The 26,442-nt window shown below is 33.6% G+C and overlaps 3 protein-coding genes across 3 annotated transcripts; all 3 read right to left on the bottom strand.

The window, feature by feature from the left end:
- Positions 1–3,214: 3,214 nt before the first annotated feature.
- LOC146531534 (uncharacterized) lies at positions 3,215–4,951 on the bottom strand. The gene has a single exon (XM_085198437.1). The coding sequence runs from the start codon at positions 4,949–4,951 to the stop codon at positions 3,215–3,217; it is 1,737 nt and encodes a 578-aa protein (XP_085054563.1).
- A 1,555-nt stretch (positions 4,952–6,506) lies between these two features.
- LOC146531533 (protein snakeskin-like) lies at positions 6,507–19,395 on the bottom strand. The gene is made up of 4 exons (XM_085198041.1): positions 19,237–19,395; positions 8,568–8,688; positions 8,276–8,375; positions 6,507–7,877 (listed from the first exon to the last, which is right to left on the bottom strand). The coding sequence occupies exons 1-4, from the start codon at positions 19,276–19,278 to the stop codon at positions 7,760–7,762; spliced, it is 381 nt and encodes a 126-aa protein (XP_085054167.1). The 5' UTR covers positions 19,279–19,395; the 3' UTR covers positions 6,507–7,759.
- A 3,462-nt stretch (positions 19,396–22,857) lies between these two features.
- On the bottom strand, positions 22,858–26,442 carry LOC146531532 (uncharacterized). The gene is made up of 3 exons (XM_085198764.1): positions 26,339–26,442; positions 25,910–26,033; positions 22,858–23,218 (listed from the first exon to the last, which is right to left on the bottom strand). Exons 1-3 carry the CDS (start codon positions 26,375–26,377, stop codon positions 22,950–22,952), a joined length of 432 nt encoding a protein of 143 aa, XP_085054890.1. The 5' UTR covers positions 26,378–26,442; the 3' UTR covers positions 22,858–22,949.

Raw genomic sequence — 26,442 nt, 5'->3', positions numbered from 1 at the left:
AATGGTGTTGATTGTGCACTGTTAGCGTGCGTGCATCGACTCTGGCAATTCAATTAGTTGATAAAAGATGATAGGTATTGTATATAGATATAGACTAAATTACTGTGAAATCAGTCGAGGTACAATGCGGCGTTAAGTTCCGCCACTCAACACCAGAATTCGCTAGAAAATGAGGAATGGAAGTGTAAGTTAAGTACCCCATGCTTTTGTGTGGGATATAGCGTGAAGCACAAAAAAAAATGATGATAAAAAACACTATGTAGTGGATGACTATGATGAATCCATGGATTTCTAATAGGGATAGATTTTATACAGGTTCGAATAGATTGCAGTTATATTCTTGTTTTGCTTTTTATGTCTAATTCTCTCTTTCTCCCTCTTTTTGATTGCTTACGTAAAAAAACGTCTAAAAGATGATTTTTTTTTTGGAAAAACTGTCAAAATCAATATTAAAAGAGGGTATTAAATAAGTATCTACTTTTTAATTGCCCCTAACATAGTTTAAATCACAAAAATTCCTCATAATTTTCTCTAGTGATATAATCTATAAGAGTGTATTTGATTTTTATGCTAAAAAATATTCCTTTTTATAATAATATAAATCAACAAGAAAGTCTTAAATTGTATATTTCTTATATCAATACTAAAAATCGACAAAACCATCATTCCCATGAGACGTAGACAAGAATGACCACTATTTAATAATTCAAAGTATATCCTGAAACTTAGAATAATTGAATCGTGAGGTAGATTTTGGGAGCAAATTAGTCTAATTGCTGGTGTCCGTCCATCTGTCAGGCCGTCTGATAATAGCTATTTCAAATACCTTAAAATATATTTAATTATTAAATAATATGATAAACTGAAAAAATATATATATTTATATTTGTTTTATATAATTATGTAAAATTTAATTGTAAAAACAAAACTTAGGAAAAGCCTGAGATTTTAGGTATTTTTTTTCAGCTTCTCTATAAGGTTAGCTCTTAAAAAAACAGAGAGACCACAAATTCTGATAAATACAGCTTTAAATCCCTTTTAGCACCAAAAAAAATAGTCAAGAAACGGTAACAGACATAAAATTCAGTATACTATTGAAAGGTGGGGGAACGGAACTGCCTTAATGGAAAGGGAGTGTTTTAACACTAAAAAAACACGTAAAAGAATAAATATATCAATAACTGAATCTTTTATACCTTACACAGGTGACTAAGTTTTAAAAACAGACCACCTCCAGGTTTATAGTAGAGCTCGAACGACAACAATTAGGCAGACAAATGTGCCTCGATATCCAGGATCGGGCCGTACGGTCTCGCTGGGGACGGTAGAAGCATTTTAATTTCTATTGAGTACATCTCGTATAAAAAACGGCCAATTAATATGTGTTCGAAAAGAAAGCTGGATCACTTAGGAGATATATCTTTTTATAAGAAAAGATAAGGAATTACTTTTTATAAGAAAAGATTTATAAGCATATCTTGTTTTACTATTACAATTATACTATAACTTTACAAAAACAAAATTATACTTCTTTAAAATATAAAATATTTTTTTTTGTATTTATTTTAATAAAATTAAAATAATTACAAAATAAAAACAACAACACAGCTACTACCGTTAATTTTGGATAATAAGTAAACAGCGTAACGTACGGAATTTAATTGTACATAAATAATGAAATCGAATTAAATTAAATTAAATTAGCTTCACGCTGTATCCCGCACTCAGCAGGATTGGCAGAGGGAATATAGTGTTAAGACACTCCGTTCCCCACGCACCGTCTATTTTCGAGGGATTGCGTGTTGAGCGGCGGAACTGAGCTATGCTTTTGCTATTGTTACGACACCAGAGCCTCTACATCACCATCTCCTATATATAAATTTATATTCATATCGTGAAATCTATTTTAAAAAAGTTCTGCATATGTATTCATGTAACATTTTAATCTCTCCGCAGGAAAATTGAAACCAAAGGTTTTTCTACGCAATAAATAATTGCTGTGGCTCGATTTGTTGATTTATGGTTATTAAAGATACGTTCCCGAGATAAAGCGAACCACAAATTCCATTTGCATGGGAACATATCTCTGTTAGGCACGTACTATAATTTATATGCTAAATGAAAAAAACTCACAGTCAGTGTATTAAAAAGTAAATATTAATTATTAAACAATTCATTAAGACCGTCGTGGTGCAGTGGAACAAGTTGTCTGTAAACGTGATTGATTGTAGCTTCAATTCCCATTCGAGAAAATTGGAGAAAAAGATTTAATATTTTCATTTCTTCATTTTGGTAACAAGGCAAAAAAACGTGTTCATGGGTTCCGCCACTCAACAAGCTCCTCGACTCTGGGGAAAGTGAGGTGTGGAGAGGTGAGGGAGTGAGTGGGGAGAGTGAGTGAGTGAAAAACACTACGGTGTCTACCATTTTCTTTTGTATTTATATAAAATAATTGCATAAAAACAATAACATATTATTGAATTCTTAAAAAGTACATATTTTTTGGTCCAATAAAGTACATTTATCTATACTCCGTACATTTATGTAATTTACAATATTTGCTATTCGTATAATAAATATTCTAATCTCAATATATGAATACGATACAGTCATTGTATCTGTATAATATATTCATTCAAATAATATATTGGTTTTCGTGAAACGTATTGTATACATATTTATAGACATTTTCTTCTACAGACAGTGGTGAGTTTGTAAAAATTTTTTTAAAGCTTTTAACACTATTATTTTATAATCTACGAGTATACCTAACTTAATGTGTTTTTAATATCATTATGGCTGGACTCCACCAAAGGGGAGACGAGACGAGCGGAGAGATGTTTTTTAACAACTAATAATTTCGTTCACACATCTCGTCTCCAGTAAGCCTCCGTTTTCTACTTCTCTGTATATCTCCGCTTTAGTGGAGTCGGGGCCGGAGACGGCTGTCGTAACGCTATATAAATATGTCTGATTAGGAATGTGACTTTATATTTGCACTATAATATTTAGAAGTTTAATTATCTAGTGACTCCAAGTGTTTTTAATGTACAAAAAACATCCGAATATTTCATTTTAATAAAACAATATTACTTATATACAATTTTAATTTTTTTTACATTAGTTTATAAGAGTATATTATGGAATATATAATAATCTAATGCCATTAAATTTATATCAATTTCAATTAGATAAATATATTAATCCATTTTATTTAATAGTTCTTCCTTTTCTTATATCTATTGAAACAAATTTCTCCGACAAGAACTAACGAGCTCATCACGTACATTATAATAAGGCCATAAAAACATGAATGAAATGTTTTAAGTTTTATAGGTTTAAATTCATATGTTTCAGTTAAGTTACCATATAAAATCATCCACGTCGAATGTTCTTTTCTTATTATCATTGTATATAATCCCGCTTCCACCACACGAGAAATTAGTTGGGAAATTTCTGGTGCTGCAGGCCATCGCGGCCGCATATGAATACATATTGGCGTAGTCATCACAGGCTCATCGAGAATTTCCAAATTATGTCTATAAAATTGAACCAGCGTCCTATCAGCAGCAATTAAATTCCTTTTCCCATCTCCAACTTTTTTCAATTCACTAGGGACATTCTTTACCAAGAATTGCACGTATTTCTTCTCAAGTGACGTATTTCTATAAAAATCCACGAATACGCGCATACCACCGACTTGGTCGACCGCGTCCACAGCTTCTTCTAACGTTGACAGTCTAGGTTCTAGTATAGTTTTTTGTAAGCCGTCGACAAGGTTCCCTTGGTAAGAGATACGGATGATCATGCAAAGCCATATCCAGCATACAAAGAGACTGTTAACAAGCCAGTATCGTGACAAGTATGTGGTGTCCTGTCCCATAAATATTCCAAGCAATCTGAATGCTACGTCGTTTTTGGAGTTATCTTGCAAAAGTGCATATTTTTTAACAATGTTTATCGTAACAAGCATAATAAGAAATGAGACAATTATGAACGGTGTCAATATATTAGAAAAAGGAAGTATTACTTTAGCCCATTCATAGATTTCTCGTCTTGTGGGCATGCACCAAACGATATGCATTGAGTCGTGAGCATAGGAAATTTGAGAGTATAAGTATCTGTTGACTTGCATGATGAGAGCTGGCACCATTAGGTCCGCTCTGTTGTAGTAGAGGTCACTAAAACCCATTGTCCCATTGATGGTGCCGCTAAATCCTCCGTGGTCTCTGCAAGACACTATGTTGGCAGTAGAATTTAAAACATTTAATAACAGCATTAAAAGATTCCCTTCCATACCGGTAACTGAGGTGACGGTATCATTTTCAAATTTTAATATAATGTAAGGCTTATGCTCGAGAAGAGTAATTCTTATTGGACATTTATAAAAGTTGGTGTATTTTCTCATAAAGAATTGTTCTGAATCTGTTTTTAAGTCCATAGGAGTATGGTCACCACATACACCGTCTCTATAGGGTTTGAAAGTTGAAACAATTACTTCGTTGCTTGAATTGTTACTTATTATCAATATGTCACTTACGTCCTTTTCCCATGCTATTTTAGTATACATCGTTAGATTTGTGTCGTATTCCTCGTTAAGAACAAGAATAAGATTTATAGGAACTGTTCTAACATAGTTCACTTTTTCAAGGAAATAATCAAATTCATATGGATTCATAGCAAAAAATATTGTTTGGATGTAAGGGATCTTTTTATGAAAATTACTGTCATTAAAATTTGCGTGGTTTTCTATAGAAACAGTAAGAACTGTACCCCTGAATTGTTGGAGAAATTTATTAACATCGCTGACGTGAAAGCTCCACCATACAACGGCAGTTTTGTGATAAGTAAACACTTTATTAGCGATAGATACTGCTTTGTTAATTGTAAAAGTACATTCTAAAATATTTATAATTTTAAAAATAACTAAAATAAACACTAAGATGCGCATTTTTTTAGATTTTTTTAAACTCGTGTCGTCGATATGTATTTATTGTGGTATGTGTTGGAATGAACTGACTTTCTATAGAAGTTTATATTAATCATTATCATAAGATTAATGGTGAAATCCATTTTGGTTGTAACATATCATTATTAATACTAATATTATTAGTAGCTTCCATATTTTTTGTAATGAATATTAATTTTATAAACCTATCTATATCTATTCTCTTTATGATATTGTTAGCATATTCGTGTAAAAGTGGGTAGATTTAGGTGAAAAAGACGATGAAAGCAGTGAAATTGTGTCAAATGGGAACAGTTGCTTGGAAGCCCTGATTGGAAGGTATCTAGTGTGTAGTCACTTATTGTTATTACGTGGAGCCTCTGTCCGAGTACATTGGAAACATATACACGGTATGTATTTTTATCGTGTTTATTTTAAAAACGTTAACCGCTTCCGTTTTCTAACAATATTTTATAAGATTTTAAAAAGTACAATATATTCTGTCAATGTCAAAAATAAATGACACAAAATTATACCTACATGACAAAAACAAAATTTTATTAAAAGCTCTTAACTACACTCTTACAAAATCTTTTTATTATTTCAAAACTATAATTATACGATCGTTTTCTAGTTAATTTACAAATGAATATTCATAAGTAAAATATAAATTTATCGAATTGGTTCGATAAACTGATAAAGTAAACAGACATATTTCTAAAACTTAGCTAAAACTATTTGACTTGCTTCATATTGCTTTGCTGAACCCTACAATTTCGAATAAACAAATAGAAGAGGCAACATTTCATCCACTAATGATAGTCCAATAGTCCAATATTCATCCATATACAGTACATATATACTTACTAATGTAATTTAATTAAAATTAAAATTTAATGAAAAAAATAATAATAATTCCTATTTTAATTAATTTTAGTAACGCATTTAACTCTCTGTCTCTGTGTGTTAGTTGGTATCCTTTTCCCATCTCTCCTTCTGTCACTTAATGTTTTTGTTCTTATCTTTGGAGTTGCAAGCAAAGTCTCTGAACCGCGGAGCTTAATTCTGATTGGGCTAATTTGGTAACTGGTGTACCTCAAGGCGGCATACTCTCTCCTCTACTCTTTTCCATTCCTATCAATGAAATTACCAAAATGTTATCTTGTCAATACCATCTCTCGAAGACTTACAAAGGACGCGCCACTGTTGAAGACTTAAATTAAGACAGTTAAGACATTTCGTTCCCATTAAGACACTTCCGGTGCTCGTATCGTAAATAAGTGTACCCTATAAGTGTAACTTATAAGTATAGTTAAAGGGCCACAAGCGTGCGACTGTAAACGCAACAGGTGCGGGAGAACTCGATAGTTAATTTCGTCGAATGGGAACTCGATGATAGGAAATATAGGGAACAGAGTATCTTAACACTTGTTATCCTTTACTTACCCTGCTATATTGGTGCTGGAGTCGGTGTCAACATGGGTATTTTATTATTATTTTTACGTTTTGCCGTAGATAATTAATATAAAAAAAAGGATTTACGACGAGTAAAAAAGCATTAAAAATAAATTAATTTTATTAAAACAGATCAAAAATTGGAGGTCATTATATAAAAATGCAAAGTGATGCTTACGACTATCTTAAATATAGAAAAATCTCTGTGCGTATGTATATTATATAAAAAAATAATTTAAAAAAATCATATTTTTTCAGCATACACTCGTATTTCCAGTTACAACTGCTATTAATTCAAATATTATAGAAAGAAAACTTTTAGAAAACTCTACATATTTTTTGAAAATATTACACATATTTTATATATTAATAAATTAATAACAAACTTATTAATATACTTGGAATCCATACAAAAATTAAATTTAAATGAATTTAAATATTGGACGAAATGGAAATAATATTTTAAAATTCATTACAACCAAGCAAGTTTGCTATACTAGGGATGCCATAAGGTGTATTTTCTTATTTAAATATAAATATAGATTATTCTTAATTCCTATACACTTAAAGCTGGTACACCATACAAAATGTTTAACATTGCAAAGCATATATACTTAATCTTATTATAAAATTATTATGAAATGTTTTTATTAAGGTTTTATAACAGAAAATTAACAGCAATAACAACAAAAGTCTTTTAATAAAAATCTAAATTACTTTTCTTTCGTTAAATATCCCTTATTTTCTTTAATTTAAAATCATATTAGAGTATCAAAATAGAACGAAACAACATTTCTTGTTCTTGAGTAATATGTTAAAGCACTCTCGCAGATTATTAAAATTTTATTATTCATCCATTTTAAATTTGAAGTGTTTGTGACATTTTTGTAAAATTTTAAAAAGATCCTATATTATTTTAAAATATAAAAAGTTGTTTACAATATTACAGATTAATTATGAACGTAAGAAATTATATTCTGTCTTGTCTATTGTACTTATTCTATATATAGAGATGTCAAAAAAGTCAAAAAGTTTACAAATATACTTTATATAAAAAATATGTTGTTTTTAATTTGCAGTTTAGTATAAGAACTGTTTAAATATTTTACTTACTTGAAAGATATTTTAAAATAATAAATATAATTATAAATAATCACTAATTCTGTGTAATTATTTAACAGAACCATGAAGTAAACAAATAGAATTAATATTTTCTTGAAATTTAACAGAATTATTAACAGAACTAATTCAGAAGCTTACTTATAACTTGAAATATGAACAAGAAATCGTTTAAAATATAGATTGGTAAAGCATTCGGAAGTTTATATGTGTAAAACGGACGTTCTCTTATTTGTTTTAACCGCCGCGTTGTGTCAACACCGCGTCTATCAACAGTATGGCTCCATTGATGATAGACAAAGAAGCTTTTGCCAAGTTCTTGTCCCTGAAATCGGACTTCGAAGAATGCTGGAAGCTGCAAATATAAAAATATATTAGAATATATTGCTTTTTTTTAAATATATTTATTATTATTATTTATTAATTATTATAATAATATCTTTTAATAAAATATATCATACTATTAATATTTTTTAAGATAGGCAGAACTACTTCATGGTGAGTCAAGGATGAAATATCATTGACAAGGCCAAGGTGCGAAGAATTGTAAACGTGACAGATTGTAGCTTAAATTTTATTTTATTTTAATTTCTTCCCTCTGGTAACGAGACGAATTAGGCGGAAAGTAGGGAACGGAAGATTCTTGATGGGAACGGAGTATCCCAAAACTGGATTCCCAAGTTCCATCTGTCTATCCTGCTAAGTGCGGGATACAGCGGGAACTATAAAAAAAGGTATCTTTAATATTCTTACTTGTCGATCAGAACAGCTCCGCTGGCTGTAAATAGAGCAACTCCTACCAGAGAGTAGAAAATGTCGATGCGCTTGTGAGTAGGTGTCTGCATTATATATCCTGGAATAAGAAAATATTTTTAAATAAAAACTATTTTGTTTACATCACGTCCTGTAGGGCTTAGCACATATCTCTCTCTCTGCTCTCCTTCACTTTCTACTTATAATTTCTCGAAATTAGAAACAATGTGAACCACGAAATGTCTTAATAGTGGATACGTTATTAAAAGAGTAAGCATAAATGAAATTTTACCTGCGGCGGCACCAGCAAATAGGATGAGGTAGCCGATGAAGGTGCCGGTGACCAGCATGTCGATGTTCTTATCTCCATTGTAGCTGTGATAGTGGATCGCCACACACGAGCATGTGAGAGCCTGAAATCGATAAAATAATTATAAGTTAGTAAGTTCTAATATAAACACAATTAACATATTAAATTAGAAATTGCTTAAAAATAGACACACTAAGGAGAGGCCGAACTCAACGCCTAGCTGTGCCTCGTTATTAGAGCGTGGAAATTAAAGTATGAAATAATTAATTTACTCGGGCGAGAATCGAACCCTGTCGCGTTTATGGTGGATCCCGGCACCACGAACTCGAACCTCAAACCTTCCTTAACTTTTAGAATAATAAGAAGATATTAACTTAAATAACGTAATTAAAAAAATAAAAGACTTGATGTTCAATAAATAAATGACAGACTCTGACATAATTTCGCTATATTAGCTGATGTACATAGGCGTGGTGACGTAACTAAATATAAGCTTGAAGGTCCTCCAGAATGATGTCATTATACGGCTAAATTTGAAATGCAGGTCGCGATTATACGAGGTTATCGTTGTGGTGGACCTTGCCACATTGATACTATTACATTGTAGAGGAATATGTAGAATAGCCAACTAGAATCAATAGTTTTAAGTATATAAGTTTTTGTCGATATTCTTTTTTATCTAAAAATTTTTTGCCAAAATAATACTTGAAAGATATTATTATTTTAATTAGAGAGTATAAATATTTAAATAATGTTAGGTGTGTAATTTTGGTTATCCGTCGTCTACAGTTACAATATCTTCTAATTCTGACTCTTTTATTATTCAGATTTACTGTATTTTCATTTAACTAAAGATATAATGCTATATTTATTTTCAACGAAATTGATCTTTATCAATAAAAGTAAACAGGTTTTTAAACTAGTGTCAAGACACTCCGTTCCCATTAATTTTTCCCAGTTTCCGCTGAATTCTCAACACATTGTGTGTTGAGTAACATTCTATGTATTGTACAGGGTGAGTCATATTGAACTTTCCGGTTTTGGAAGGACGTTGCACGAAGAAGGGAAGGAGTAGAAGGGTGGGGATGGTGTCATTAGACGCGCCATGACATGCAGTTTTAGTGTGAGCAATGGCTTGGTCGGGACAACATCGTGCGTTCGTAGTTGAAGAGTTTATTAAAAATGGCGGCTCCGTGATCACAACACAGCGTGCGTTCCGTTTACATTTTGCTATTGGTCGACGTGATCCCATTCCCACTGGACCAACAATCAGAAATTGGGTATCAAATTTTAGAGCAACATCATCAGCATTAAAAACAAGACCACAAGGCCGAATTAGGACGTCAACGTCAGCGGAAAACGTGGATAGAGTGCGGGCTTCAATTCAACAATCCCCTCGGCGTTCTGTTCGGAAACATGCCGCTTCACTAGGATTATCTTTCAGTAGTGTCCGCAGAATACTGCATAGAGACCTTAAATTTCACCCATACAAGATTCAGGTAGTGCAAGAATTAACAGTTAGAGACTTAGACACACGAACAAATTTATGCCGCGACATTCAGCAAATCCCCCGCACTGCTGTTTTGATCTTCAGTGATGAGGCACATTTTCACCTCGCCGGAACTGTCAACAAACAGAATTTTCGATACTGGGCTGAGAATAACCCACGAAACCTACACGAACGACCACTTCACAGCCCTCGAGTGACAGTGTGGTGCGCTATTGCAGAGTTTGGTGTGTGGGGTCAATATTTTTTTGAAGAAGATGGTCAAGTCGTCACAGTTACCTCTGCTCGGTATTGCGACATGCTTGAAACTTTTCTGAAACCGAAATTGGAGGAATTAACGCAGAATCATGACAACGATAACATCTGGTTCCAACAAGATGGTGCTACAGCCCATACATCCAGGCGTTCAATGGAAATCCTGCGACAAATGTTTCCCGGTCATCTCATTTCTTTGCGAGGTAACGTTGGGTGGCCGCCGAGATCACCTGATTTAACCCCCTGCGATTTCTTTCTCTGGGGTTACCTGAAGGAAAAGGTGTACACGCATCGTCCCCGAACCATCGATGAACTGAAGGCTGCAATCATGGAAGAAATCAATGCTATTCCGCTGAATATGACTCGACGAGTAATGGACAACTTCCGGGAAAGGCTTAAGCAGTGTGTGGTCAATGGAGGTAGACATTTACAGGATATCATTTTTAAAACCAACTAAATTAAAACTGCATGTTATGTGCTTTCAAACAATAAAATAATTTTTACTGCATGTCGCTTTGTTTTTAATACACACCTTATTGAAATCGGAAAGTTCAATATGACTCACCCTGTATTTTCAATGAATGAGTGCGCTTTAGGTATTGTACTTTATTTCCATTGTTTAGTCATATTAAATGTTTACAATTGTAATAAGTATGGGGGGGAGTGGGGGACACTGGTTTCACGTTGTTGTGAATCACGTTAAGCATAATTTGAATTGAAAATAATCAAAATAATCAATTAGGTAATACTATATTTAAGTTTGATATTTGTTTTATATTTTTAAAAGGTTTTATAGTACATACTTATTGAGACAGAATAATTTATTCTCAATATTTATATACGTTGCACATTGGAAGGCGGAACTAAACGCCGCACTTTGTCTCAATTTGTCTTCAGAGCGGGAATATGGAATGGAAAATTACAAGTATGAAAAATTATTAATTAATTAATGATTCCTGTCTCCGAGAATCCACAACAGTCACATTTACATTCAGACGCTGTTTCACTGCGCCATGAGGCCCTTTATAAAGCGATAGTACTTAGTATGCTGCTTAAATGTTTTATTTTTAATTATACACCAAATACTATAACTGTAATTATACACTAATATACAGCTTCTAGATGTATCCCGCAAATGACAGGATAGACAGAGGGAACCTAGTGTTAAGAGTTAAGACACTCCGTTCCCCTTTATCCGCCGAATTCTGGAGGCTTTACAATATTCAAACTCCTCAAATGGAAATCGAACCAGTCGCATTGACAGCCACACACGCTTGGGCCCTGCACCACATCTGGCCTCACCAAATTACATAAATAGTGATATTTAGATAATAAAATGAAGGTCACGTGGACGCAAGCTTCCGATGGCCATGATGCAAAGATCTTTGTATGGTAAGTACAGGTACCTACTAGTACCAAGTTTTATTTACATTAATAGATGTTTTATTTAAACTAGACCTTTCCTGGAAAGAAAATAATATTATACATGTTTAATAATATCTCTATTAGTGTTGTAAGTTTTAAATTACCATATTTTATAGTTTTGTTTTTAACTTCATGCTGTATTCCCTAAATAGCAAAGTAGACAGAAGGAATCTGAAAACCCAGTGTTAAGACACTCCGTTTCCATTAAGACATTTCCGTTCGCGTCTTTCCGCGGAATTCTGGTGGCAATGCCTGTTTGGCGGAACTCAACGTCGCGCTTTGCCTCTTTACCGGAGCGAGGAAATAAAATTTTAAAAAATTATTTTTTTCGAGTGCGGTCGAACCACAACCTTTCGTGCTTACAGTTGCACGCTTGTGCCCCTGCGCCTGACCTCTTTTAAACATCTTGTTTTGTAATATAATGATTACCTAACAAATTAAAATAAAAGTAGGTAATTAGGTTAGAGTCATAAAAATATCATTAAAAATATATTTTTCTTATACCTACATATATTATTATGTTTATGAAAGTTATCTAATAGACTGAGATCCGGCCGTTGAATCCTGCATAAACGAGTTTTCTTAATTAAACCTATAATAATGAATAATACATGATTAGTAGAACAGATTACACTCAGCACCCATGCAGTCTTCATCACGACCCACCGCCTAACCTCGGACTTATTGCCCCAATAACCCTTGACGAAACACGTAATTGCCTTCGACGCATGAAGAACGGAAAAGCGGTGGGACCTGACGACATCCCGATCGAAGCGTGGAAATCGTTGGGCTCTCTTGGTGTGCTCATGCTTACTGACCTTTTTAACCATATCTTGAACACTGGTAAGATGCCGCATCAGTGGCGGCTTAGCTTTATTACCCCTATTTACAAGGGAAGGGGCAGTGTTCAAGATTGTGGTAGTTATAGGGGCATTAAGCTTATGAGTCATACCATGAAGCTCTTCGAGCGCATGATCGACCTCAGGCTCCGCCGAGAGTGTACTGTCTCTGAGTCTCAATATGGATTTCAGCCAGGATCGGGCACCATGGACGCCATTTTCGCCCTCAGAACTTTGATGGAGGCATACAGGGAAAAAAGGAGAGCTCTGCACGTGGCCTTTTTAGATCTGCAGAAGGCCTTTGACTGTGTGCCTCGTCAGTGTATCTGGTGGGCATTGCGATCCAAAGGGATCCCTGAGGCCTATATTGAGATTATCAGAGGCATGTACCACGATTCCGCTTCTATGGTTAGGACTGCTGTTGGCGACACTAGACCCTTCCCGATTACAGTGGGGGTTCACCAGGGCTCGGCTCTTAGTCCGTTCTTGTTCAATGTAGTGCTTGATACTGTCTCGGCTCACATCCAGGACCAGCCTCCATGGCTGATGATGTATGCCGACGACATAGCACTCATTGCCGAGAACCGACTGACGCTGGAGCGTAAAGTGAACCTCTGGAAGGGTACGCTTGAGAACGGCGGTCTTAAACTAAATGTGTCGAAGACAGAGTACATGGCCTGCGGGAGCCGGGACTCGAGCACCATCCTTATAGGTCCTGAGCCAGCCGTTAAGTCGGAGAAGTTCAGGTACCTTGGATCCGTTATGCACGAGTCTGGAGGCATCGACCACGATGTCCATGGCCGGATAAGCGCTGCCTGGGCCAAATGGCGGGAGGTCACTGGTGTGGTCTGCGACCGCAGAATACCGCCCAAGCTCAAGGGGCTGATATACAAGAGCATCGTCCGACCGGTTCTTTTATACGGCAGCGAATGTTGGCCAGCACTATCTCGGCACACTCTGGAGCTTCACGTCACGGAAATGAAGATGCTGAGGTGGATGTGCGGCGTAACGCGGTCTGACCGCATACGCAACACATTCATTCGAGGTAGTCTTGGGGTCCGTGACGTAGCGGATAAGCTCCAAGAGCGTCGCTTGAGATGGTTTGGCCACGTTACGCGCCGGCCTAAGAACTATGTCGGACGCAAGTGCCTTGCTATACTAGTTCCTGGGGCGCGACCTCCTGGACGCCCAAGGAAGCGCTGGTTGGATGTCGTGATGCAGGACATGAGAGCCAATGGTCTAATCACCGAGGACGCAAAAGATCGTGCAAAGTGGAGTAGGGTAAGTAGGAAGGCAGACCCTGGTAATAGCCGGGATTAATGCCAGGAAGAAGAAGTAGAACAGATTACACCTGGGTTGCCTGGAAGAATCCTGCCGCAATCACCTTTAATTACATTTTTTCCTAACTCGTTTTTGGAGAAAATTGCACCCATACGTTTTTTATATGAATCGCACATCATTTGAAAGATAATCGCATAAGGAATTGGAAAATTAAGGGTTGCCAGCTCTCAGTCTGCCGCAAGTCTAGGGTTGCCTGGTTTAAACATATAACTAAATGCTAATAATTTGCACTCATGTGTTTTTTTAATGAATTATATATCAAATTAAAGCTTATTTTTTTCTGAACACTATAAAACAGGGTTGCCTGGAAAATTCCTGCCGCAAACAGGGGTTGCCAGCGTTTGAAATATTTTATTCCGGTTCCGTTTGACTATGAGAATAGACGATGAAATGCGCGGTCTGCCTTATGTTTTAAAGTAAAATATTATATAATAGAAGGTCAATCTTAAAATCAATGTTTATTCTAATTGTTCACCTGTTAAATGATGATTTTAATCATATTAAGTACACGCAGAAAACTATTTAAAGATGAAATCATTCTTATTTTTCAAGTAAAATAATAATCCATAATATTGAGTCTTCGCAAAATTTATTTTATAAATAATAATATTTAGTTAAATAACCCTTTTAAAACAACTAAATTATCTAATTAAGTAAATGTTTACAAATATCGATCTACTATAAGGTATTAATTATAACATGTTTCCTTCGCCGTCTGCTTATTTGATTTGACAACGCCGTCCGTATCCGTAGAAAGAACTATGGCGCCCATCTTTTTGGTACGAATATTTAGGTTTTTGGAAAGTAAATGAACTATTCAACTAATAAAAACTATTAAAATATAGATAAAAAAATGTCGCTAGCAAGAACTTGTCCGTCTATGCTGATAGTTTTTAAGGCATTTAGGTCTGAAAGAATTGTTCCTATAATTATAATAAAGCGTAATCACTCACTCACATCCCTAACTTAGTGTAATCAAAACTGAGGCAACTCCCACGGCCACAATTGTCTACATTTTATTAAACTATATAATATTAAACATTAAAGTATACTTACGTTTTGCATTAGAAAATAATTAAAAAATACTTCTTTATATATTTTTTTTAAAACAATAACATAATTTTACACTTTTGGAGAGATTCTTTGTTAAATTCTATCACATTTTCACTCCTGCCGCACAAAAAACACGTCTTCATTTTTGTCAAGTAAAAACGTCTTTACTCCAAAACGAAAGGTAAGTAACTAAGTAATATGCTCAAAAACAACTCATTTGGCCATCTGCACTTTCATTGCATTTAGAAACAATACATCTTCGAAAATAATTTTATTGCATTTGGTTTGCTTTGTATCGCGCCGCAAAATGTTTATCTATAGTAAAACATAGACAACTAATTGATATTTGCCGACTCTTGGTCATAAACCGTAAATAGCGTTTATTAGTCGGCATTACTGTCGGATTTTCTTCGAATTTATTTTACTAACTTAGTTTTGTTTATTATAATTCTATTATATATATTTCTTTCCTATGCAAATTATTAAAAATTGCGTGAGAAAAAAAAATTGCGGCAAGCGTTGTCAAATCAAACAAGTAGAGGACGAAGAGAGAGACAGAGAGAGAGAGTTCATTGAAATGTATTTTTCAATATAATTAATAAAAAAAATATCCGCAATAATGGTCACCCTTCATTATATTAAAGGAACATGATGTATATGTATGTATATTAACAGTTTATAGTAGATCGATATTTGTAAACATTTATTTAATTAGATAATTTAATCGTTTCAAAATGGTAATTTAAATTAATAAATAAATATTAGTATTTAGAAAATAGATTTTGCAAAGACTCAATATTATAGATTAATTATTTTACTTGAAAAATAAGGATGATTTCTTCTGCCTTTGCCTTCTTCTTTAAATAGTTTTCTGCATGTACTTAATATGAAAAAATCATCATTTAACAGGTGAACAATTAGAATAAACATTGATTTTAAGATTGACCTTCTATTATATAATATTTAACTTTAAAACATAAGGCAGACCGCGCATTTCATCGTCTATTCTCATAGTCAAACGGAACCGGAATAAAATATTTCAAACGCTGGCAACCCCTGTTTGCGGCAGGAATTTTCCAGGCAACCCTGTTTTATAGTGTTCAGAAAAAAATAAGCTTTAATTAGATATATAATTCATTAAAAAAACACATGAGTGCAAATTATTAACATTTAGTTACATGTTTAAACCAGGCAACCCTAGACTTGCGGCAGACTGAGAGATGGCAACCCTTAATTTTCCAATTCCTTATGCGATTATCTTTCAAATGATGTGCGATTCATATAAAAAACGTATGGGTGCAATTTTCTCCAAAAACGAGTTAGGAAAAAATGTAATTAAAGGTGATTGCGGCAGGATTCTTCCAGGCAACCCAGGTGTAATCTGTTCTACTAATCATGTATTATTCATTAATATAGGTTTAATTAAGAAAACTCGTTTATGCAGGATTCAACGGCCGGATCTCAGGGTATAAGATATGTATTCAAAAGAAAAACATTATTTTAAAATAATCATTCCTTATGTTTACTAATGACATGTGTGACCAAGTTTCTTTTATAAGTGTAATCTAATTACTAAATTCCATTGCTGCAACAAGTCTTTAAAGTTACCGCCTTGATGCCACACCCAAGATAACCCTCACGTTACAAGCTTGGCTATATATATAAAACGATTTTTTTTTAACGTCACCTGTATCCCGCACACTGCAGGGTAGGCAGAGGGAATCTAGTGTTAAAACACTCCTTTACCTATTTTTCGCCCGATTCAGGAAGCATTGCGTATTGAATAGCAGAACCCAACGATGCACTTTGCCTCGACATAACAGCGAAGAAATGGAAATATTAAATATTTCATTTTCCTCGAGCGGAAATTGAATCCACACCTTTCGCGTTTAAAGTCACACTATGTGCCCTACGCAACGACAGATTTCTATAAAATACATTTATAGTATTTTGTTAAAAATATATTGTAATTTATACGATAAGTATAGAATTCATTGTTTAATTTTAATGTTCTATAAAACAACACGTTACAATTGTGTAACTTGACGATTATATGTAGATTAGATGTCAATACAATATTATGGTACCAGCGAGCTGGTGTGATGATGGAATTGGAAGGTGACTTATGGTACCTTGGACTGCTTACTTGTAAACATATCGAGTTTGTGCTCATTACATTCGTCTTATTGATATGTTCTTTTGAAAAAGAATATTTTTAGTTTTTTAAACTATTAAAATGTTTCATTGTGAATACATCAGTACATTTTAGTATAGAAAAGGTTATTTATAATTTCATTATGTCTGTAATAAAAAAATGGAATAATATTTTTTTTATATGTGATTCTTTTTGATGTATTCATCAATTAAATATAGAAATAAATATAAGATAAATAGAAAATTATTTAAGACAAACGTAAAAATACAGGAACATTTTACGTCCCAATTTCGTCCACAAATAGCCTCGATGATATCACGGATAAGAGTGAGCCGCTTGTGAAATCCGAGAATAAACAAAGTACTTACTAATCTTCGTTATATTGACAGATTTTCCTTGAAACATTAAAACTCTATTAATGACAAACATTAAGTGTTATATATCGTTACAATAATTATCTATATATGTACTACTTGTATATCCATAATATTTTTTTAAAAAAAGTAGTATAAATAATGCAAAACTTTGAAACTTTTCCTAATATAAACTTAATATTATCAGTTACAGTACGTTTGTTAAAGCGAGACCGCCTTGAAGTTAGGCTGTCTGGCTGGCGGAAAGAAAATAAATAAAAGAAAGAAAAAATCCTACAATCCAGTCTGCCCAGCCTTCTATAACTAACTTCAGGATGGTTATGACTCGTCGAATATATTGTAACTCAAAGTCAGTTTAGTTCTAGAAAATAAATTTCACAGCCGTAAATAAAAATTATTAATTAATTTAGTCATTATGTACAGTAATTATTGTAATTTATCATATTTTTTTTAAGTTTAGACTTTATGGCTTGAAATAATTAAAAAAACGGTTAAATATAAATCGGAAGAGAAATCGGAATCGTAACACTTTCAGGATTATAGGTTAAGGTTAAGTATAACTTAAAAAAGTTTTAATTCCCATTAACAAATATAAGCTTGAAATTATTTCTATTTATGAAATAGGTACCTATACATTTTCACTTTTCAGATTTATTCATTTATGTACATTCTAACTTCTCAATTTGTGCCAAATATCATAATTGTAGGTCCAGGGAAGTGTTCTATAGATTATTTTTACTTTACGCGGCGAATTTCATACAAAATGCAACAAAATTGGTACGTAAATGCCCATGTCTTTTGATTGCCTTTACTTATAAATTAGATCATTCCTTTGTTTGAAGGAACCATGAATGCTGGTCCTAAATATTTGGTATTGATTTTACCTTGATATCTCCACGCGATCTCGAGATAAATGGTTTAGACAGACGGACAGACGGTCAATAAAGTGATCTTATAAGAGTTCCGTTTGTACCTTTTGAGGTTAGAAACCTTTTGAAACTTATATAATTTAGTACAATTTAAAAGTAAATTATGTTATCTCTGACAGAGTACTTAGAGCGTGTAGCTTTTTAAAACTTTAAAATATAAATACTTATCGGTTGTTTTGATCACTAACTTCTTAAGACGCTTACTAATATTTTAATTGAAATGAAACAATTATAATCACCAATAAGAAAACAATGACCCATGACATGAGTCACTTGCGTGAGGCTTTAATAAAGAATTATATATAAGTCCTCGAACTGCTAGAAAATTCTCACGTTTACAATAACTAAATACTTTTTATTTTTTTCAGCCTCACGCTGTATTCCGCTAGTAGGCCGATGGAGCCTAGTGTTAAGACACTCTACTCGCCACTTTCCGCCGAATTCTAGAGGCATTGTGTGGTTGAATGGCGGAACTTAACGTCGCTCTTTGCCTCCACACCAGCGCCAAGAAATGAAAATATTTAATATTTTCTTTTTTCGAGTGAGAATCGAACCTATAACCTCTCGCGTTTACAGTCTCGCTTAACCAAACAATCATAAGCTTAATCTCAAAAACATGCAATAATGTAAATATAAACAATTCTATACGTTTAAAATCATAATAAACAGCACAAGCAACACAACTGAAATCTCAATTCCTATAAACTCTCTTATAAATAAATAATTTGAAACAATTCCTTGTTATATCAATAAAATAAATACAAATTACTTACAAGTTCCAAAAATTTGATGATAGAAAGCCTGCTTACTGCCATTTTTAAGTTTTTGGAGGAGAACTCTACACTGGCGTCGTAGAAGCGTTAGCGCGTACACTGGCCACTGCTGTACTAGTGTAGTATACGATACATACGCCCCACGCCCGACGTTGAATGGCCGATGACATCATATGTAGTGTGACCATTTTTATCGCATTTATGCAGGACACAATTTGTTTTTGAGAAATTGAATATGTATTTATGATTTAATTGTTTTTTTAATACTTAATAAAAATACAATAAATTCATGTAATAGTCTATTATTGTAATTATTTATCTGAAGTTAGATAGCAGGTGAGTCGTGAGATAGAGGCACAAGTATGTAAACGCGACTAGTTGTGGGTACGATCCCCATTTGAGGAAATGATTATATTTTCATTTCTTCACTCTGGTGTCAGGCAAAGCGCGGCGTTGGGCTCCATCACTCAACACGCAATGGCTTTAGTATTCGATGGAAAATGAAGAACGGAATATTCTAACATTAGGCTCCCTTTGGCTACTTTGCTGTGTGCGTGCGTGTATACAGCATGAACCTTATAAAAAAGTAAAAAATTATATTTTGATCTATTTAGGTTTAGTTATTCGTATTGTAAAGAAATGTGTTTATTTTACTCCTTATTTGTAATATGTGCATTTTTTGTGTATTTTTTAATCCATTTTGACTAATCGAAAATTAATAATTAAATGTGTATGCCCAACACTTAATTAAATTAAGTAATTTATGTATCAGTCGATCGGGTAATTAGAAAGATCGCTTTCTTTTCCAAGCCCACAAAAGAGAAAACGATAGCGATTTCTCTAAAACATAATTTATCGACTGCGTAAACAAGATTGACCTTGAACTAGAAGAGACTGTCGCACAACCACAATCTGATGGTCACACTACGGGAAGCAGTTACCCCTATATACGTCCATGACATCATCAACCTGCGAATCGAGGAACTCTCGGTTTATGTCATACTTAAGATAAAAAAAATCTGATTACAAATCTTTGTTTTCTTTTCTTTTGGCGTCACGCTGTATTCCGTACACAACAGAGAAGGCAGAGGAAACCTAGTGTTAAGACATTCCCTTCTCCATTTTTCACTGAATTCTAAGGCATTGTGTGTTCAGTGGCGCAACTTAACGTCGCACTTGGCCTCGACATCAGAGCGAAGTAAATGGAAATTTTAAATGTTTCATATCTTCGGGAATCGAAACCACAACCTATCGCGTTTATAATCACACTTAATTCCCCTGTGCCACGACTGGCCCCACTACCAAATAAAAATAACAAGTATAAAAATAACAACAATACCTAAAAATAAAAAGGTCTATTTAAAATTTAGAACTAAAGTATAAGTAATTAAACTAAATATAAAACGAGAATAATCTCATAAGCATTTTTTGTAAAGAAATTCGAAAAAAATATTATATAGTAAGAATTTCACAATTACGTTGTCAGACAGAAATAAATATGACTAAGCACTTCAGTAAACAATGTTAAATGTTAATACATATTCAATAATGATAGCACGCTAGTACTCGAATGTTTTTGCCTTTAATTAAATTAAATTCATGAGTTTATAGAATTAGATCACTTCCGGTTGATAAATAAATAAATACAATATTTAAATTACTTAGTACTCGTCATTTCAAATGCTTGATAACATTTTATTATAAAGAAATTTATTATAAAACAACTTTGCTAAGGATTTTTTTGGTAAAAATATCATTTTTTTTTCAGCTTCTGGCTGTATCCAATGTATGCCGATGGACAACACTAGGCGTTGAACATTGCGCGCTTAGTGGCGGATACCAACACCGCGCTTTGCCTCGACACCAGAGCGAAGAAATGAAAATATTAAATGTGGGAATCGAACCCACGACCTGTCAAGTTAACAGACGCGCTTGTGCCTCTGCGCTATGATGGGCTAAAAATATTACTTATATTTAAATTAGAAATATTAATGAAAGGAAGTCTAGCAGAATTAATCGGATATCAATTTAAAAAATATTTTCTAGTGTTTTTCAAGTTGTAACCTTTTTACAATTGTGGTGCTTTCTTAGAAAAAAAGTTCACAATATTTAATGTCTTAAAAAATTTAATTAAATTCATATCTATTCTTATTATATCCTCTTATTAACAAGACTAAGAATTTGGAATTATGTCACAGTCTTACGTAATTCACTAAATGATTTGTCCTTTGTTTTCTATCAAACATGTACAACCCACAAACTAAGATGTTACTTTTAATTAACACACAATTAACATGGTATTCGAAGTATGAATGTTATAATGACGCTTTACTTACAAATCTGCGACTTAAATATACGAATAAAAATATATTAAAAAATAAAGATATAATTATAATAAGATTTTAAATATGAGCTTAATAAAAATAATTAACAGCTTATGAATTATTATTTCCATTTAAATAAAAAAAAAATTCAATACAAAAGTCAATAGAATGTAATCTGTGAGTACTTTGTTAGAGAAAGAAAAATATGTAAGAATAAATAAAAAATATTTAAAAAATGTTTAAATTCTAAGGTACTTCCCTCTTGTGGCATTTTCATAAAACTCTATCTCGTGCAACCACTGCTTCTTATGTTACAATTAGTACTACCTTGTGAACATAGATGGCGTTACAATATTTATAAGACATTTTTTTTTCGGTTAAATTTTGCTTCTCTGTATCCTGCACACAGCAGAATATGCAGAGGGAACGTAGTGTTGAGACATTCCGTTTTCCATTTTCCACCAAAGTCTAGAGGCGTTGCGTGTTGAGTGCCCCTGAGCCACGACTGCCTTTTTATCTCAAGTACTTAATGTTTTAAGAGAAATATGTTTTGTAAATTTTGTGTGTATAAGAAGTAAGTAAATTAGAAATTGCTTCTTACAGTATACCAATTAATAGTCATTTAATAAAAATCATAAAAAAGCGTTGATAAATAAACTTTTATTTATCTTTTTCTTTTCTTTCTTTAAATCTTTTATATGGAAATATATTCTCATAGATAGTGTTTTCCTCACCTCACCTTCGATTATTCCCAATATATTATTGAAATGAATCATATAAAGCTTTAGGCCTTGCGGTTTATTAGAGATTGCGGTTAACGAATTGATATTCTAAGAACACCACATTCGTCAGAAGTAGGTAATAAATTAATCATGGCCGAACGAGCTTCCTTTATCTACGTAGAGCTACTTTAGATCATATATAACGTATAAACATAGATAGGTAGGTAGGTAGCTAGGTAGGTAAGTAGGTAGGTAGGTAGGTAACAAAACAATTTAATGTTTTTAAAACCATATACCAATTTGTATGACATTGGTAAGGTAGGTAAATACACAGAAAATTTGGGCTCTTGTAAACTAGAATAATTAAGACACAAATAAAAACATAAAGCAAGACATCTCTCCTAATGTCTTCTATGTTCTAGGTTTCTAGGAATCTCTTTTTTATTATCAAGTTTAAATATTTGTTAAGTGTAATGTGGAACCTATTTTTTTGTAAATTACCATATAATATAATTTTTACCACATGGAATTATAACAGAAATGAAATGAGCAAAATAGTATACCTATATAAATTTTATTCATAATACATAAATATAATATTTACGAAAAAGTTATTAAATCCAAATCAATCAATAAACAGACATTTGGAATGCAAAACCCAAAAATACTACATATTACATCGCTTAGAAGACTTAGATCGCACGCTATCTTCGTCTCTGTGAACAGAACAAAGGGCTAGCAAGGCATCTATTAGAAATATAGCAGTAGCGGCCAGGGCACAAACGGCACTAGCACGAGCATGTTCTTTCCGGGGACAATCGGGTACATCGCGCCAGTGGTTCAAAGTGAGGGTACCGCAGGCACCAAACAAGGCAGCCCCGGTCGCCGACCACCAGGCGTCCACGTACGCGTCCGCCGCCGCCGATACTGTCTCACCTTGGAAATGGACACTTTCTTAGGACGATTCCAATTTTATGAACCAGTTTTTTCAATGCTAATAAGATGTTAAAGTTAATTGTGTACGAAAATATTATTATTTTTGTTGGTATTGTTAACCTTGTTAATAATGTGGATGCAATTTCTAAAGATACTAGTGAGAACTGGTTTTTTAACAATTATAGTTTTAAACAGTTACTGATATAAATATATTTTACTAGCGGACCCGGACGCGGCTACGCCTGCTTGAAATATAAGAATATAATTTCTATAGAAATATAATTTCAATCTAGATGAAATGCTAAAAGTGACTATTATATTTATTTTCATAAGGATGAATATCAAAATGACGCGGTAACGAACGCGGTCGCGTAGCGACGACGGTTGTTATTAACATGGCAGAATAAATTGCATGTCAAATTAGAAAGTATTTTAATTTATTAGTATATATGTGTAATGTAATGTTATATAGCCTATATCACTTCTGAAGAATGCAGCTTTCATACAAAACAAACACATAGTAAATCGGACCAGTAGATCCAGTGATCTTAGCCTTCAAACAAACAAACAAACAAACAAACAAACAAACAAACTCTTCCGCTTTATTATATTAGTATAGATATAGAGGCCGACGTAGCGCAGGGGTCCAAGAGTGTGGCTGTAACGCGACGGTTGTGGATTCGATCTGCACTCGATGGAATAAATTATTATTTCCTAATAATTTCATTTGTTCGCTCTGGCACCAAGGCAAAAAACCACGACCAAGGTAAAGTTATGCCCCTCAACACGCTATGCCTGGAAAGATTCGGCGGAAACTGGGAAACGAAGTGTTTGAACACTAGGTTCCTTTTGCCTACCCTGCGGTAAGCGGGATACAGCGTGAAGCTTTATTCAATTTTGATTAAATTTTTACATAGTATATAATAATTTTAATTAATGAACATTTTATTAAAAAAGAAAAGACGTTTACTTTCCATAATTTTAATTAAACAAATATTTTCATAAATAAACAATTAAAAGAAACATTGCATTTATACTTTAGCAGGTATGACACACATATATATCTACTAGTTCACGCTAGTTTCATCATCAAATTGCTCACTATCCATGTACGCGAGGCTCAGATCGAAGAACATCACCACAGCATTCAGGATAGCCAAGGCCCCAACTATGAGTGCCGCAGTGTGGTCTCCTGTATGACGGTATAGAGAAGGTTTTGTTCTAGCTGATATTATTAAGCCGCCGCTAACTGCGTTTAAACCAACGCCGATTATTCCGAAATATATATCTTGAACAAGATCTAAAGGTGCGAGTAGCATTTCACCTAAAAATAATATTTTTTACTTAAAAAAATAATAAACTAAATCAGCTTTAGGCTCCAATCTCAGGGTAGGCAGAGAAAACACTCCGTTTAAACATTCCGTTCCCCATTTTCTGCTGAATTCTGGAGGCATTGCCAACGTCGCGCGTTGCCTCGACACCAGAGCGAAGAAATGAAAATATAAATTTAATTATTTTAGTACCTCGAGTGAGGATCGAACTCACGACCAGTCGTGTTTACAATCACAAACTTGTGCCCTGCGCCACTTCTGGCCTCTTCTTTATTAACTTATGGTTTGCTATTTGTTTATATATTTTACTATTTCTTATTACTAAGTACAGTATTATAGAAAATTAAAAATTAGATATACTCTATATAGTCGACTATAATAGGTAGACGTCACAACACTTCTAAAGTATAAATGCAAATTTGGACAAAAGTAACTTATAAATCAGTAAATTAAAAGTAAATTTAAAATAATATATTTTCCATTATTAACCTAAATTTCACGCTTAATCCCGCACATAGCAGGATAGGCAGAGGGAATCTAGGAATCTAACTCCATTATCTTTAAGAAACTTCCCTTCCTCACTTTCTGCTAAGTTTTGGAGCCATTGCGTGTAAGGCGGAGGAAGTCAACGCCACACTTTACCTCGTTACCAGAGCAACAAATAAAAATATTAAGTATTTAATTTCTTCCAGTGGGAAACGAACCCACTACTTGTTGCGTTGCATCGCAAATTTGTGCCTCAGAGCCACAACTGGTTTCATATGTACGAAAATAACTAAAAAAACCTAGCATAAAATATTCCATACATTACTTTTAGTGGTTACACTCGTATTTACCGTACAGATAGAGTTAAACGTCTCGTACAAAATGTATAAAACACAAAAGAAACTCTTTCTTTAATACCACCAGGGGACCAAATTACCTACTATTTCATTCAGGCCTTTCTTTCGTTTGGGACTAACCTTTGACGATTAAAATATTCTGTAAATATTTTCCTTACTAAATGTATATTTGAGGAAGTAAGAATAGTCTTAAAGGTCGGTTGAATATTGTTATTTTCATATTTTTTTAGCTTCACCCTGTATCCCTCACGTATCATGGTACGCAGAGTGTGCCTGGGAACCTAGCGTTAAGCACTTGTTCCCACTAAAACACTTCCGTTCCCCAGTTTCCGTTCAATTCTAGAGGCATTGCGTGTTGAGTGGTATGGTAAAATATTAATTATGTCATCTCCTCGAGTAGGAATCAACCCCACAATCTATCTTGTTTACAGTCGCACGCTTATGTCGCTGCGCCATGACCGGCCTCCATATTTTGATAATATCAATACAAATTAGGATAAAATTTAGTTTTGATTTACCTATAATTTCTCCTGAGAGCACCACGACGTACCCGACAAATGTTCCCGAACACAACATCAACGTAGGAATATCAGTTAAATCGTAACTGTAATGATGGAGGGTCAGGCATGCAACTGCTAATGTCTAGAATACATAACATTTTTTTAAAATATTATAAAATTCAAAATAATAAATCAACTTTATCTTGTATCCCACAAGGTAGGCAGAGGGAATTTAGTGTTAAGACACTCCGTTCACGTTCCACCGAATGCTGGAATCGGAGTGAGTGGCGGAACTCAACGATGTGCTTTGCCTCGACACTAGAGTGAAGAAATGAAAAGACAACGCGAGGATGCGGGATACAACGGGAAGCTGACTGAAATTGTATATTGATTTGATTGCTGTAATATCAACTAGGTATGTTCAGAAATATCCTTGAAAAAACTCACCAGCTCCAATAATTTGATTATGCACGTCGGTATTAGCATATTTATATGTAACCTGATAATAAATAATCCAATAATTTATATCTGTATCATTTGACATCTAGATT

This window comes from Heliconius melpomene, chromosome 15 (genome assembly GCF_056956725.1).
Source record: "Heliconius melpomene rosina isolate 202511_hmr_F chromosome 15, ASM5695672v1, whole genome shotgun sequence".
NCBI classification, from domain to species: domain Eukaryota; kingdom Metazoa; phylum Arthropoda; class Insecta; order Lepidoptera; family Nymphalidae; genus Heliconius; species Heliconius melpomene.
The sequence above is the reverse complement of the archived record's forward strand: the minus strand, read 5'-3'. Positions and strand labels throughout refer to the sequence as shown.

Excerpts from the sequence above, each read along its gene's own strand:
- LOC146531534 (XM_085198437.1), bottom strand. The coding sequence starts at position 4,951 with ATGCGCATCTTAGTGTTTATTTTAGTTATTTTTAAAATTATAAATATT.
- LOC146531533 (XM_085198041.1), bottom strand. The coding sequence starts at position 19,278 with ATGGCAGTAAGCAGGCTTTCTATCATCAAATTTTTGGAACTT. Across the intron at positions 8,689-19,236 it reads TCATCAAATTTTTGGAACTT|GCTCTCACATGCTCGTGTGT; the intron begins GTAAGTAATTTG and ends TATCGATTTCAG. Across the intron at positions 7,878-8,275 it reads GGAGCTGTTCTGATCGACAA|CTTCCAGCATTCTTCGAAGT; the intron begins GTAAGAATATTA and ends TTATATTTGCAG.
- LOC146531532 (XM_085198764.1), bottom strand. The coding sequence starts at position 26,377 with ATGCTAATACCGACGTGCATAATCAAATTATTGGAGCTG. Across the intron at positions 26,034-26,338 it reads TAATCAAATTATTGGAGCTG|ACATTAGCAGTTGCATGCCT; the intron begins GTGAGTTTTTTC and ends TATGTATTCTAG. Across the intron at positions 23,219-25,909 it reads GCTCTCAGGAGAAATTATAG|GTGAGACAGTATCGGCGGCG; the intron begins GTAAATCAAAAC and ends TCCATTTCCAAG.